Raw genomic sequence first — 13,260 nt, forward strand, 5'->3', positions numbered from 1 at the left:
TTTGTCACTAGCATCTGTTACTATAGAAAATGGCTTGGAAAAATCAGGTGCCTTGAGCAAGGATGATAACACGCCTTCTGGCAAAGATCACTCCATACAAATCTTTCACTCTTCCCTAGAAGTTTTGTTAGGGGGAGAGTGATGTCCGCAAAGTTCTTACAAAACTTACGGTAGTACCCAACCATTACCAAAAACCTTCTCAAAGCTTTCTTGCTGCTCGAAACAAGAACTTCAGCAATAGCTTGAACTTTGGCCTGTACAGGAGCCAGGTGGCCTTGGCCTACTACATAGCCCAGATATATAACAAGGCATGGCCAAACTCACTTTCAGCGAGGTTCACAGTAAAATTGGCCTTGGAAAGTCTGTCAAACAGTTTTTCTGCCGCTGCAATATGCCCTTCCCATGTGTCATTCCAGACCACTAAATCATCAATATAAGCCCCTAATTTTCTAAACCTCTAATCACAGAATTGATCATTCTTTGAAATGTCCCTGGAGCATTTTTCATCTATATTCATACAGTCCAGATGGTGTCACAAATGCTCAAAATCTCTTTAGCCCTCTCTGTCAAAGGAACACAACAATATCCTTTTAACAAGTCAATCTTTGTAAGGTATTTAGCCTTCCCCACTCTGTCAATATAGTCACCCACTCTCTTTCCTTGTTCCTTCTTGTTTCCATTTTCTTGTTCAACCATTTTACTTTCCTCTAAATTTATTCTGTAAGGATGCTCTCTGATGGGCTGGGCTGAATTTACAATGATGTCATTCCCTTCAGCTGTACACCGTCTTAAAATGTCAGGGAATAAATCTTTATTCTTGCTAATTAATTCCTTCAATTGTTTTTGCAGTGTAGGTTCCAACTGATGGACCTTATCAGTAATATTTTTCAAAACAATGGAATTCTTAAATCTTGTTGATACTAGATTCAGTGGGTAAAAATGATTTTTCATCTCATTTACAGCCTCTACAACTCCATTTGGTTTTATAACAGTACCCACAGGTGCCATCTTATCAAACAAGTGTTTTATTTTAATTTGAACATTCCACAAACTTACCTTTGCAAGGTCACAAACCTTATTAAGTCTCTCCCAGAATTTTAAAACATAATTAAACATACTGACACATGTTTCCAAATCATACTATAGTTCTCTGAGTAGGGTCAAAGGTCCTCTTGGCCTGTGAACGAACACAGGTTCCCACAGACTACACTCCAATGATTTTTGAATTGAATCTCCAACAGTAAATAAGAGTACGGGAACCCCCTCATCCCAGTTTTCCCCATTTTTCACACAATATGTTTTAATCACAGTTTTAATCACTATCAGTGTCCGGATAGTGGAGAGCACCCCTGTGGCTGTCCCCCTCAGCAACAAATATCTTGTTCTGGATGCTGTTGAGGGGGATGACCTGACAGGGGACGCCCACGGTGACCGAGTCTCTGGCACTGAGCCTGGCGCTGTTGTGCAGGAGAGAAGGAGGGAGAAGAGGAATGTGGTAGTCGTAGGGGATTCCATAGTCAGGGGAACAGACAGGAGATTCTGTGAGTCTGATAGAGATACCCGCATGGTGTGTTGCCTCCCAGGTGCCAGGGTACGGGATGTCTCGGGTTGGATCCAGAATATTCTGAAGGGAGAGGGCGAACAACCAGTTGTCTTGGTACGTGTTGGTACCAATGACATTGATAGGATAAGGGAGGAGGTTCTGAAGAGAGATTTCTGGGAGTTAGGAAGGAAGCTGAGAAGCAGGACCTCCAGGGTAGTAATCTCGCCGAGACCCTTCGTCAGGACTAACTGAAGGAAGAGTTAGTAAGAGATTTGAAAGTGGGAGGGGAAGGGGGAGATCCAAAATGATAGGAGAAGACAGGAGGGGGAGGGATGGAGCCAAGAGTTGGACAGGTGATTGGCAAAGGGGATATGAGAGGATCATGAGACAGGAGGTCCGGGGAGAAAGACAGGGCGGGGGGGAACCCAGAGGATGGGCAAGGGGTATAGTCAGAGGGACAGAGGAAGAAAAAGGAGAGTGAGAGAAAGAATGTGTGTATATAAATAATGGGTGGGGTACGAGGAAAAGGTGGGGCATTAGCGGAAGTTAGAGAACTCAATGTTCATGCCATCAGGTTGGAGGCTATCCAAACGGAATATAAGATGTTGTTCCTCGAACCTGAGTGTAGTTTCATCTTTACAGTAGGGGAGGCTGTGGGTAGACATGTCAGAATGGGGATGGGATGTGGAAGGTCCTTTTTCTCCCTCTGTCCCTCTGACTATATCCCTTGCCCATCCTCTGGGTTCCCCCCCCCCGCCCTGTCTTTCTCCCCGGACCTCCTGTCCCATGATCCTCTCATATCCCCTTTGCCAATCACATGTCCAGCTCTTGGCTCCATCCCTCCCCCTCCTGTCTTCTCCTATCATTTTGGATCTCTCCCTCCCCCTCCCACTTTCAAATCTCTTACTAACTCTTCCTTCAGTTAGTCCTGACGAAGGGTCTCGGCCTGAAACGTCGACTGTACCTCTTCCTAGAGATGCTGCCTGGCCTGCTGTGTTCGCCAGCAACTTTGATGTGTGTTGTGGATCCAGAATTGGCTTGGCCACAGAAGGCAAAGAGTGGTTGTAGACAGGTAATATTCTGCATGGAAGCCGGTGACCAGGGGTGTGCCTCAGGGATCTGTTCTGGGACCCCTTTCTTCGTGATTTTTATAAATGACCTGGATGAAGAAGTGGAAGGATGGGTTAGTAAATTTGCTGATGACACAAAGATTGAGAGTGTTGTGGATAGTGTGAAGTGTTGTCAGAGGTTACAGCGGGACATTGATAGGATGCAAAACTGGGCTGAGAAGTGGCAGATGGAGTCCAACCCATTTTGACAGGTCAAATATGATGGCAGGGCTTTGTATTAATGGTAAGACTCTTGGCAATGTGGAGGATCAGAGGTATCTTAGGGTCTGAGCCCATAGGACATTCAAAGGTGCTGGGCAGGTTGACTGTGTGGTTAAGAAGGCATACAGTGCATTGGCCTTCATCAACTGTGGGATTGAGTTTAAGAGCCGAGAGGTAATGTTACAGCGATATAGCACCCTGGTCAGACCCCACATGGAGTACTGTGCTCAGTTCTCGTTACCTCACTACAGTAAGGATATAGAAACTATAGAAAAGGTGCAGAGGAGATTTACAAGGATGTTGCCTGGATTGGGGAGCATGCCTTATGAAAATAGGTTGAGTGAACTCGGCCTTTTCTCCTTGAGCGATGGAGGATGAGAGGTGACCTGATAGAGGCGTATAAGATAATGAGAGGCATTGATCGTATGGCTAGTCAGAGGCTTGCTCTCAGGGCTGAAATGGCTAGCACGAGAGGGCACAGTTTTAAGATGCTTGGAAGGAGGTACAGAGGAGACGTCAGGAGTAAATTTTTTATGCAGAGAGTGGTGAGTGCATGAAATGAGCTGCCGGCAACAGTGGTGGAGGTGGATACAACAGGGTTTTTTATGAGTCTCCTGGATAGGTACATAGAACTCAAAAAAATAGAGGGCTATGGGTGACCCTGGGTGATTTCTAAAGTAAATGTTCGGCACAGCTCTGTGGGCTGAAAGGCCTGTATTGTGTTGTAGGTTTTCTATGTTTCTGTGAGTCGGTGGTGAAGAAGGTGAATGCAATGTTGGTATTCATTTTTAGAGGTATAGAATATAAGAGCAGGGATGTGATGTTGAGGCTCTATAATTCACTTGTGAGATCACACTTGTACAGTATTGTGTGCAGTTTTGGGCTCCTTGTTTTAGAAAAGATATTCTGACATTGGAAAGGGTTCAGAGAAGATTCACGAGAATGATTTCAGGAATGAAAAGGTTACCATATGAGGAATGTCTGGCAATTCTTGGGCTGTATTCCCTGGAGTTCTGGAGAATGAGGGGAGATTTCATAGAAACATTCCGAATGTTAAAAAGCCTGAACAGATTAGATACGGTAAAGTTATTTCCCATGGTAAGGGAGTCTAGGACAAGAGGGCACGACTTCAGGATTGAAGGATGTACTTTATACTTTATTGTCGCCGAACAATTGGTACTAGAACGTACAATCATCAGAGTGATATTTGTTTCTGTGCTTCACAGTCCCTGGATTACAAATATTAAATATTAAAGATATTAAAAATAGTTAAAATTAGTAAATATTAAAAATTTAAATTATAAATCATAAATAGAAAATAGAAAAATGCAAAGTAAGGTAGTGCAAAATAAAGACCGAGAGGCAGGTCCGGATATTTGGAGGGTACGGCCCAGATCCGGGTCAGGATCTGTTCAGCAGTCTTATCACAGTTGGAAAGAAGCTGTTCCCAAATCTGGCCGTACGAGTCTTCAAGCTCCTGAGCCTTCTTCCGGAGGGAAGAGGGACGAAAAGTCTGTTGGCTGGGTGGGCCGTGTCCTTGATTATCCTGGCAGCACTGCTCCGACAGCGTGCGGTGTAAAGTGAGTCCACGGACGGAAACAACAGGAATTCTGCGGATGCTGGAAATTCAAGCAACACGCATCAAAGTTGCTGGTGAACGCAGCAGACCAGGCAGCATCTCTAGGAAGAGGTACAGTCGACGTTTCAGGCCGAGACCCTTCGTCAGGACTAACTGAAGGAAGAGGTTACAAAGGTAGGAAGGGATTGAACAAGGGGGGATAAAACCGTGTCGAGGTATTATCCCCCCTTGTTCAATCCCTTCCTACCTACCTCGACACGGTTTTATCCCCCCTTGTTCAATCCCTTCCTACCTATGTAACCTCTTCCTTCAGTTGGTCCTGACGAAGGGTCTCGGCCTGAAACGTCGACTGCACCTCTTCCTAGAGATGCTGCCTGGCCTGCTGCGTTCACCAGCAACTTTGGTGCGTGTTCCACGGACGGAAGATTGGTTTGTGTGATGTGCTGTGCCGTGTTCACGATCTTCTGTAGCTTCTTCCGGTCTTGGACAGGATAACTTCCATATCAGGTTGTGATGCATCCTAGAAGAATGCTTTCTACGGTGCATCTATAAAAATTAGTGAGGATTTTAGGGGACATGCCAAATTCTCAGGAAGTAAAGGCGCTGGTGGGCCTTCTTGGCAGTGGACTCTGCTTGGTTGGACCAAGTCAGGTCATTTGTGATATTGACCCCGAGGAACTTAAAGCTTTTGACCTGTTCCACTTGCCCTCAACCGATGTAAATTGGGTCATGCGGTCCGCTACTCCTTTTGAAGTCAACAACCAATTCCTTTGTCTTGCTGACGTTGAGGGATAGGTTATTGTCTTTGCACCATGCCACCAGGTTCTTAATTTCCTCTCTGTACTCAAACTCATCATTACCTGAGATAGGGCCTACAATTGTTGTGTCATCAGCAAACTTAGATATTGGCTACTCAATCATGGGTGTACAGTGAGTACAGCAGGGGGCTGAGTACACAGCCTTGTGGGGCACCGGTGCTCAGAGTGATTGTAGAGGAGAGCTTGTCCCCTATTTTTACAGCCTGTCTATTTAGAACAGAGATGTGGAGAAATTACTTTAGTCAGAGGGTGGTAAATCTATGGAATTTGTTGCCACGAGTGGCTGTGGAGGCCAGGTCATGGGTGTATTTAAGGCAGAAATAGATAGGTTCTTGATTAGCCAGGGCATCAAAGGGTATGGAGAGAAGGCAGGAGAGTGGGGATGACTGGAAGAATTGGATCAGTCTATGATTGAATGGCGGAGCAGACTCAATGGGCCGAATAGCCCACTTCTGCTCCTCTATCTTGTGGTCTTACAGTGTGAGTGTGTGTGGGTGTTTGTGAGTATGTGTGTGTGAGGGTGTGAGGGTGTTTGGTATGTGAGTGGATGTACTCGAGTGAGTGTGGGTGTGGGGGTGTCAGTGTGTGTGTGAGTGTGGGTGTGGGTGTTTGGTATGTGCATGTGTGTGTGAGCGTGTCTTGTGTGAGGGTGCTTGGTGTGTGGATGTGAGTGTTTAGTGTGAGAATGTGTGGGTGTTTGGTGTGAGAGAGGGGTGACGTGTTGTGGAGGAAGGGCTGTGTAATTCTGTGTGTATGTGTGTGAGTGTGAGAGAGAAAGAGAGAGAGAGGGACTGGTGCATCGTGGAGAGAGGGCTGTGTGATCCTTTGTGTGTGTGAGGGGCTGGTGTGTTGTGGAGGGAGGGCTATGTAATTCTGATTCTGAGTGTAATGTTGTCCCTGTGTCCTCAGGCAATGACCTGTTCCTCGTGGCAGTTCATGAGCTGGGCCACGCCCTGGGCCTCGAACATTCCAACGATCCCAGCGCCATCATGGCTCCCTTTTACCAATACATGGACACAGACCACTTCAAACTCCCACAAGATGATCTCCAGGGCATTCAGAAGATCTACGGTTTGTAACCCCAGGGAGGATGGGTTTTTAGCTTTGCTGTCTGTATTCTCTTGCTGTGCCTGATGGGCTGACTGACGTCTCTGATTTCCCCTCTGACTGTGTAAGGGAGCAGGGAGGGTAGTGGATGGAGAAAGTACTGTTTTTCTGCCAGCTCTCTACCCACGACAGAAAGTCTGATGTTCTGTCCCTGGAGACAGAGAGGCCACATGGCCAATCTATTACAGATGGATTCTCATGCACTGCCAAGACAGTTTCAACTGCCCCTTTTCCATCTTCCTGTGGATACTGACATTCTGTGATCTGGATCTACTGGGGTAGCTTCGTAAGCACCCCGAACTAGGAGGTCCTTCTGATGGGTTGTATCATTTGGTGAGATCACAGCTGAACTCTCCGGTCACAGTTATGGCCACTATCCCTCTGGTAAGGTGCAGAAGACAAGTTTGCAGGGGTAAGAGCAATGGGGCGAGGTAGACATTGGCTACTGGAGAGCAGGCAGGAAATACTGATCTATAGATAGCAGCAGAACCATCTTGAAAATGTTTGAGTGAACACTGGGGTGGCCTGAGCCTGAATGGAATGCCCCTAGCCTGCTGCTGTCCCTGAGTAACTGTACCCTGTGGTGATCTGCAGGCCCACCCACAGAGACCCTGGGACCCACCAGACCTCTGCCAACACTCTCTGCTCGCAGGATCCACTCCACTTCAGAGCGAAAACATGAGAGACAGCCTCGGCCTCCTCGGCCGCCTTCTGGGGAGAGACCCCCCCACCCTGGCTCCAAACCCAACATCTGTGATGGACACTTCAACACAGTGGCCTTGTTTCGAGGAGAGCTGTTTGTTTTCAAGGTGAGAAATATTGAAATTAACCACCTTTTTTAATATTTATTTTGGGTGCTTGGCATCGCTAGAAGGGCAGTATTTTTTGCTCAACCATAGAAAGCACTTTGGCCTTCATAAATCAGAGTATTGAGTACAGGAGTTGGGATGTTATGTTGAAACTGTATGTTGGTAAGGGTTAATTTTAATAGCCACATTGACGACTGAAAAATGGAGGGCTGTGTGGGAGGGATTGATCTTAGAGTGGGTTAAAAGGTCGGCACATCACGGGCTGTACTGTGATGTAATGTTTTGTCTTTTAAAACAAAGGCATTATGAGGTAATGTTCATGGTGAGTGAAGTATAATAGTAGAGAAGGCTGTCTTCTTTTTCACTCACTCACTCACTCAGTGATGCCATCTCAGGAGGTTTGTCAGGCAGTCAGTGGAGTTGTGAGCGGTGAAGAATTCATCAAAGGATGCAGTCGATAAAGATCAGTTGGGACTTTGGGTGAAGAAATGGCAGATGAAGTTTCAGTCTGGACCAGTGTGAAGTGTTGTGCTTTGGAAGATCATATAGCAAAGGGAGTGTACACAGTTAACGGCAGGACCACAAGCAGCATTGATATACGAAGAGACCTCGGGCTGGGATTGGCGGCGGCTGAACGTGGCAACGCCAGTAGGTAGGGTGGCAAAGAAGGCCTATGCCATATTTTTCTTCACAGCGCACGGTATAAAAGTTAGGAATTCATGTTGCAGCTGTAAAAAACTTTGGTGAGGTCACATTTAAAGTATCGTATGTGGTTCTGGTTGTCCCATTACAAAAAGGGTGTGAAGGCTTTGGAGAGAGTGCAGAAGAGGTTCGCCAGGATGTTGTCTAGATTGGAGAGTATGATCTATAAGGAGAGGTTAGATAATCCTGAATTATTTTCTCTGAGTATCGGATTTTTTGCCAGTTCATGTTTAGTTTTCATAAATTTTATTGTATTTCTTTATTTTCCTGTAAGACCACAAGATGTAGTAGCAGAATTACGCCATTTGGCCCATTGAGTCTGCTCTGTCATTTCATCATGGCTGATCCACAGATTCAGCAACCTCTTGCTAAAGAAATTCCTCCTCATCTCCGTTCTGAATGGTCTGAGACTCCTGCACCAGAGGAAACATCTTCTCCACATCCTTTCTATCCAGGCCTTTCAACATTCAATAGGATTTAATGCGCTCTCCCCTCATTCTTCTAAATTCCAGTGACTAAAGGCACAGAGCCATCAATTATCCCTCATACAATAAGCCTTTCATTCCCAAAATCATTCTCATGAACCTCCTTTAAATAGTTTCAGCATGTCCTTTCTTAATTAAGGGGCCAAAAACTGTTCACAATACTCCAGGTGAGGCCTCACCACTTTATGTAGTCTTATTACATCCTTGATTTTATATTCTAGTCCTCTCAAAATGAATTCTAACATCGCATTTGCCTTTCTTGCCATCAACTCAACCTACAAATTAACCTTTAGGGAATCCTGCACAAGAACTCTCAAGTCCCTTTGTACCTCGGAGTTTTGAATTTTCTCTCCATCTAGAAAATAGTCTACGCTTTTAAGACTTCTACCAAAGTGCATGACCATACACTTCCTGACACTGTATTCGATCTGCCACTTCTTTGCCCATTCCCCTAATCAGCCTAAGTCCTTCTGCAGCCTCCCTGTTTAGAGTTGTAGAAAAGTACAGCACAGAACCAGGCCCTTCAGACATCACAGTCCATGCTGAAATATTTCAACTGCCTACTCCCATCGACCTGCACCGGGACCATAGCCCTCCATACCCCTACCATCCATGTACCTATCCAAACTTCTCTTAAACGGTGAAATCAAGTTCACATGCACCACTCACACTTTCATGTTCCCTGAAATTTTTCATCTATAACAGATGACCCCTGGTTGTAGTTCCACCTAACCTCAGCAGCAAAAGCCAGCTTCCACCTACCCTATCTATACCCCTCAGTATTTTCTATCCTCGATCAAATCTCCTCTCAATCTCCTACGTTCCAAAGAATAAAGTCCTAACCTATTCAATCTTTCCTTATAATTCAGGTCCTCCAGACCCAGCAACATCCTTATAAATTTTCTCTGCACTCTTTCAACCTTTTTCACATCTTTCCTGGAGATTGGTGACCAAAACTGCACACAACACTCCAATTTAGGTTTCAATATAACATCCCATTTCAGTACTATGATTTCTGACGGCCAGTGTGCCAAAAGCTTTCTTTACAACACTATCTATTGTACCACTATTTTCAATGAATTAAGATCTGTATTCTCAGATCCCTTTATTCTACACCACACTCCTTAGTGCCCTACTGTCCATTGTGTATGATCCTACCCTCACTGGTCCTACCAAAGTGCAACATCTCACACTTGGCTGCATTAAATTCCCTCTTTTTTTTTCCAGCTGGTACAGATCCCTCTGCAAGCCATGGTAGCCCTCCTCACTGTTCATTACATCCCCAATCTTGGTGTCATCTGCAAATTTGCTGATCCAGTTAACCACATTATCATCCAGATCACTGATGGAGATTACAAACGGACCCAGCACCGATCCTTGCGACACTCCACTTGTCACAGGCCTCCAGTCAAACAATCTACTACCATTCTCTGGCTCTTCCCACAAAGTCATTGTCCAATCCAGTTTACAACCTCATCTTGAATGCTGAGTGAGTGAACCGTCTTGACCAACCTCCCATGTGGGACCTTCTCAAATGCCTTGCTAAAGTCCATAAAGGCAGCATCCACTGCCTTGCCTTCATCCACTTTCCTGGTAACTTCCTTGAAAAACTGAAAGATTGGTTAAACAATGGCTCCCCACACAAGAAGCCATGCTGACTATCCTTAATCAGTCCATATCTATCCAAATACTTATATATCCTGTCCCTCAGAATACCTTCTGTTGTGTATGTGGCCTGGTTACACAACAATGCTATTAATAAGAACGCTGGAGACGGGAGCTAAGGTTCATGGTTCTTTACTGTGTTACGTACCCCGTAACTGGGTTGCCAAACCAGCAGAAATGGACCACTTAGTTGGAGTCTGGATTACTGGAACTAAGGAAGTTTTATTAAAGAAGTAAGTAACACAGTACTCTAATCGTAAGGATATAAATGCAACAGGTTAGCAATGATAAAACACACATGTACACAGAACTAGGATAATAGGAATCAATCAAGCTCTATCGCAGTCTAGTGATCAGTCTCAAGTGAGGCAGAGTTCAGTTCAGCTGAGTACAGTTCGCAGTAATCGCTGTTGTGCCGTTGGAGAGAGAGAGAGAGAGAGAGAGAGCTAATATGCAAATTCTGATTCACACAGACCTTCGTTCTTCGCAGTTAGCTTTTGGGCGAGCCCTTATACTGTCTTTGGAGGTCACCGACTGTGACCCCTCCGTTCCGGATATGATCATTCTTCCGCGGTGAACCCGGCACCCAGGCAAGGGCGGACACACGCACCAGGTTCCCGCCGATCGTACCTTTTCACCCTGTGCGTCTATGATCGGTCCCGTGAGCAGACCTCCAAACTCCCACCAACTTGTGGGGGGGGGGGCACACCGCACTTCCAGGGTCTCGTTATCTCGTGATCTCGTGGTGTCTGTCATGCCTTAGCGAATCCGTTCCTTTTATCCCCCTGCTGGGGTATCGCCTGTCCATCAAACTTCAAACAGTTCAGGTTCAAAGCAACTGGTCTGTCAATACTCGGAACTGTGTCTCTTTTCGTTAATCTCTCTTCTCTCTCATTAACATTTTGAACGCTTTTCTCTTTGTCTCTCTTATCTCTCTCATCAGCATCAATCTTCTGATAACTTGGTTTTTCGTCACACCCCTACCTTTCAAAGGATTTTTACCGGGGTAAAAATTATAGGCATGAATACATTATTAGATACACACTAATATACAGGGTCATCAGCTATTCGGCTAATACAGAGAACTTTAAGTTGTCAACACCTTGACAGACAGTCAGCCATCACCTTTCCGTTCCTTTTATATGTGTTATTTTAATAATCCTCTAAGACCAGGCTCCAATTTAGCAAACTTCATAGTGGCCAAAAACACTAATGAGTTGTGATCAGTGTAACTTCTCAGTGGTTTTCGTCCCGGACAAATATAACAAGGATCGTCCCACACCAACTTAGCATTCTTTGGCAAGAGCTTAGTAAGAGGGTGGGTACTATCCGCAAAGTTGTTTTTTTTTCTGCAAAACTTCCGATAGTACCCCACCATCTCCAAGAACCTTCTCCGGGCTCTCTTGTCTGTCGGGGTGGGGACTTCAGAGAAAGCCAGCACCTTAGCCTGCATCGGTGCCAGCTGCCCCTGTCTTACCACAAATCCCAGATAAGTGATCTTTCCGTGGTTGAATTCACTTTTTGCGATGTTCACTGTCAGGCTGGCTTCAAACAGCTTTTTAAACAGCTCCTCCCACGTGTCACTCCAGACCACTAACTCGCCAATATACGCTTCTGCGTTCTTTAGTTCTTTTGTCACTGGATTAATCATCCTGTAGGGGTGATGCTCACTAGGCTGACCTGATGTGACAACAACACCATGTCCCGGCTCTTTGCGTCGCCTCAGGACATCCGGACATACGTGTGCGTGCCGGTTAATTAGCTTTATCAACGGCTCACCCTGTTCGGGGATTAAGTGAGAGAACTCATTAGCAAAGTTGGCCAAAACAGTAGAGTTCTCCCATCTGGTCGGCACCATACTTATCTTTTCAAAATGGGTCTTCCCCTTATCAGGTGGCACCCTAGCCTCATTAATTTTCGTGATAACACCGACTAGGTTTGTTTGCCTATCGTGGCAAGCTGTTAGCATATCATTGTGTTAGCTCACGTCTACAATAGTCAATAGCATCCTTCCTCCTGTGCGGCCAGTAAAACTCTTTCATGATTCTACCGACTGTTTTCCTCACCCCAAAATGTCCACCGAGGGGTATCTTGTGGGCCAGGTTAAGAATCGCATCCCCATAAATTTTTGGCACCACCCCCCATTCCTCATCTGCGGGCACGGTACTTGGTCTTCATTTCCTCCTTAGTACTCCCTCCTTCACATAATAGCCCACTGGCTCCCATTTTAATTCTGCTTTGGAGAGAGCTGTCTCCGTCAAAACCATTAGCTCCTTGTCTCGTTCCTGTGCCTGTATAAAGTCCTTCCTTGCTAATGCTAAGTCCACCTCAACTCCCTCACTACGCTCCTTCTCACTTTCTAACCCCTCCTGGTACAAGGCTGGTAAAAACGTCTCAGCTAAATCTACATTCACTTCGGCAGCCTTTCTGGACATGCACCAAGTCACTGCGCAAACGGGATAAACCTCTGAGTCCATGGGCGGGGCCTCAACGCTGGCAGGCTGGCTTGTCAATCTTACTGCTGGGTACACCTCTCTGCCGGTGAGGTCATTACCGAGTAAGACTTCCACGTCTTCCATCGGTAGTTCGGACCTCACCCCGATCGTGACCGGTCCGGAGACCAAGTCGCTTTTTAGGTGTATCTGGTGCAAAGGTACTGCTTCAGTCCTTTTCCGGATGCCTTTTATCACCCTGATCTCCCCAGTCTGGGTCTCTGAATTAAAGTCTAACACACTCTTTAATATCAATGACTGACAAGCTCCAGTGTCTCTCCAGATCCATAGTGGAACTGGGTTTAACCTCCTCTTCACCGACACCAATCCAGCCGAGATAAACCTCTCGCGCCCTTCCTGAACTTTATCAGACCTCTTCTCCCCTAGCGGTTTGCTTACCAGCTCAATACAGCCAGTCGGAACCGTTGTTTTTCCTTTCCCCGTCTCCTTCTTTGGGGCAAAGCACCTGGACGCAAAGTGTCCGGCTTTCCCATAATTATAGCATACGACCCCAGGAGACTTCCTACCAAACTGCTCCTGGTCTACCTTATCCCTCTCACTAGTCCCTGGCTTACTTTCGGACTTTCCTGGCGGACTCTCCCCGCCCTCTTGACTACCCTTCTGGTAGCCTTTACTCGGGGTAAACTTCGCTTTGTGCATTAACGCGTACTCATCCGCTAACTTAGCAGTTGCGGCTAAGGTGTCTGCCTCTTTCTCATCTAGGTAGGG

The 13,260-nt window shown here is 46.0% G+C and overlaps 1 protein-coding gene across 2 annotated transcripts in view; it reads left to right on the forward strand.

Annotated features, from left to right (window-relative positions):
* The window catches only part of mmp24 (matrix metallopeptidase 24), a 269,586-nt gene that overhangs the window by 226,618 nt on the left and 29,708 nt on the right, over nucleotides 1–13,260 (forward strand). For both annotated transcript variants that reach the window (XR_010017057.1, XM_063040950.1), the window contains exons 5-6: nucleotides 6,181–6,342; nucleotides 6,973–7,187. Coding sequence is in view for 1 of the 2 variants with exons in the window: in XM_063040950.1 (XP_062897020.1) it covers nucleotides 6,181–6,342; nucleotides 6,973–7,187 (377 nt within the window). In the remaining variant the exon portion in view is untranslated. The remainder of the gene's footprint in view (nucleotides 1–6,180; nucleotides 6,343–6,972; nucleotides 7,188–13,260) is intronic.

This window comes from Mobula hypostoma, chromosome 2 (genome assembly GCF_963921235.1).
Source record: "Mobula hypostoma chromosome 2, sMobHyp1.1, whole genome shotgun sequence".
NCBI lineage: Eukaryota > Metazoa > Chordata > Chondrichthyes > Myliobatiformes > Myliobatidae > Mobula > Mobula hypostoma.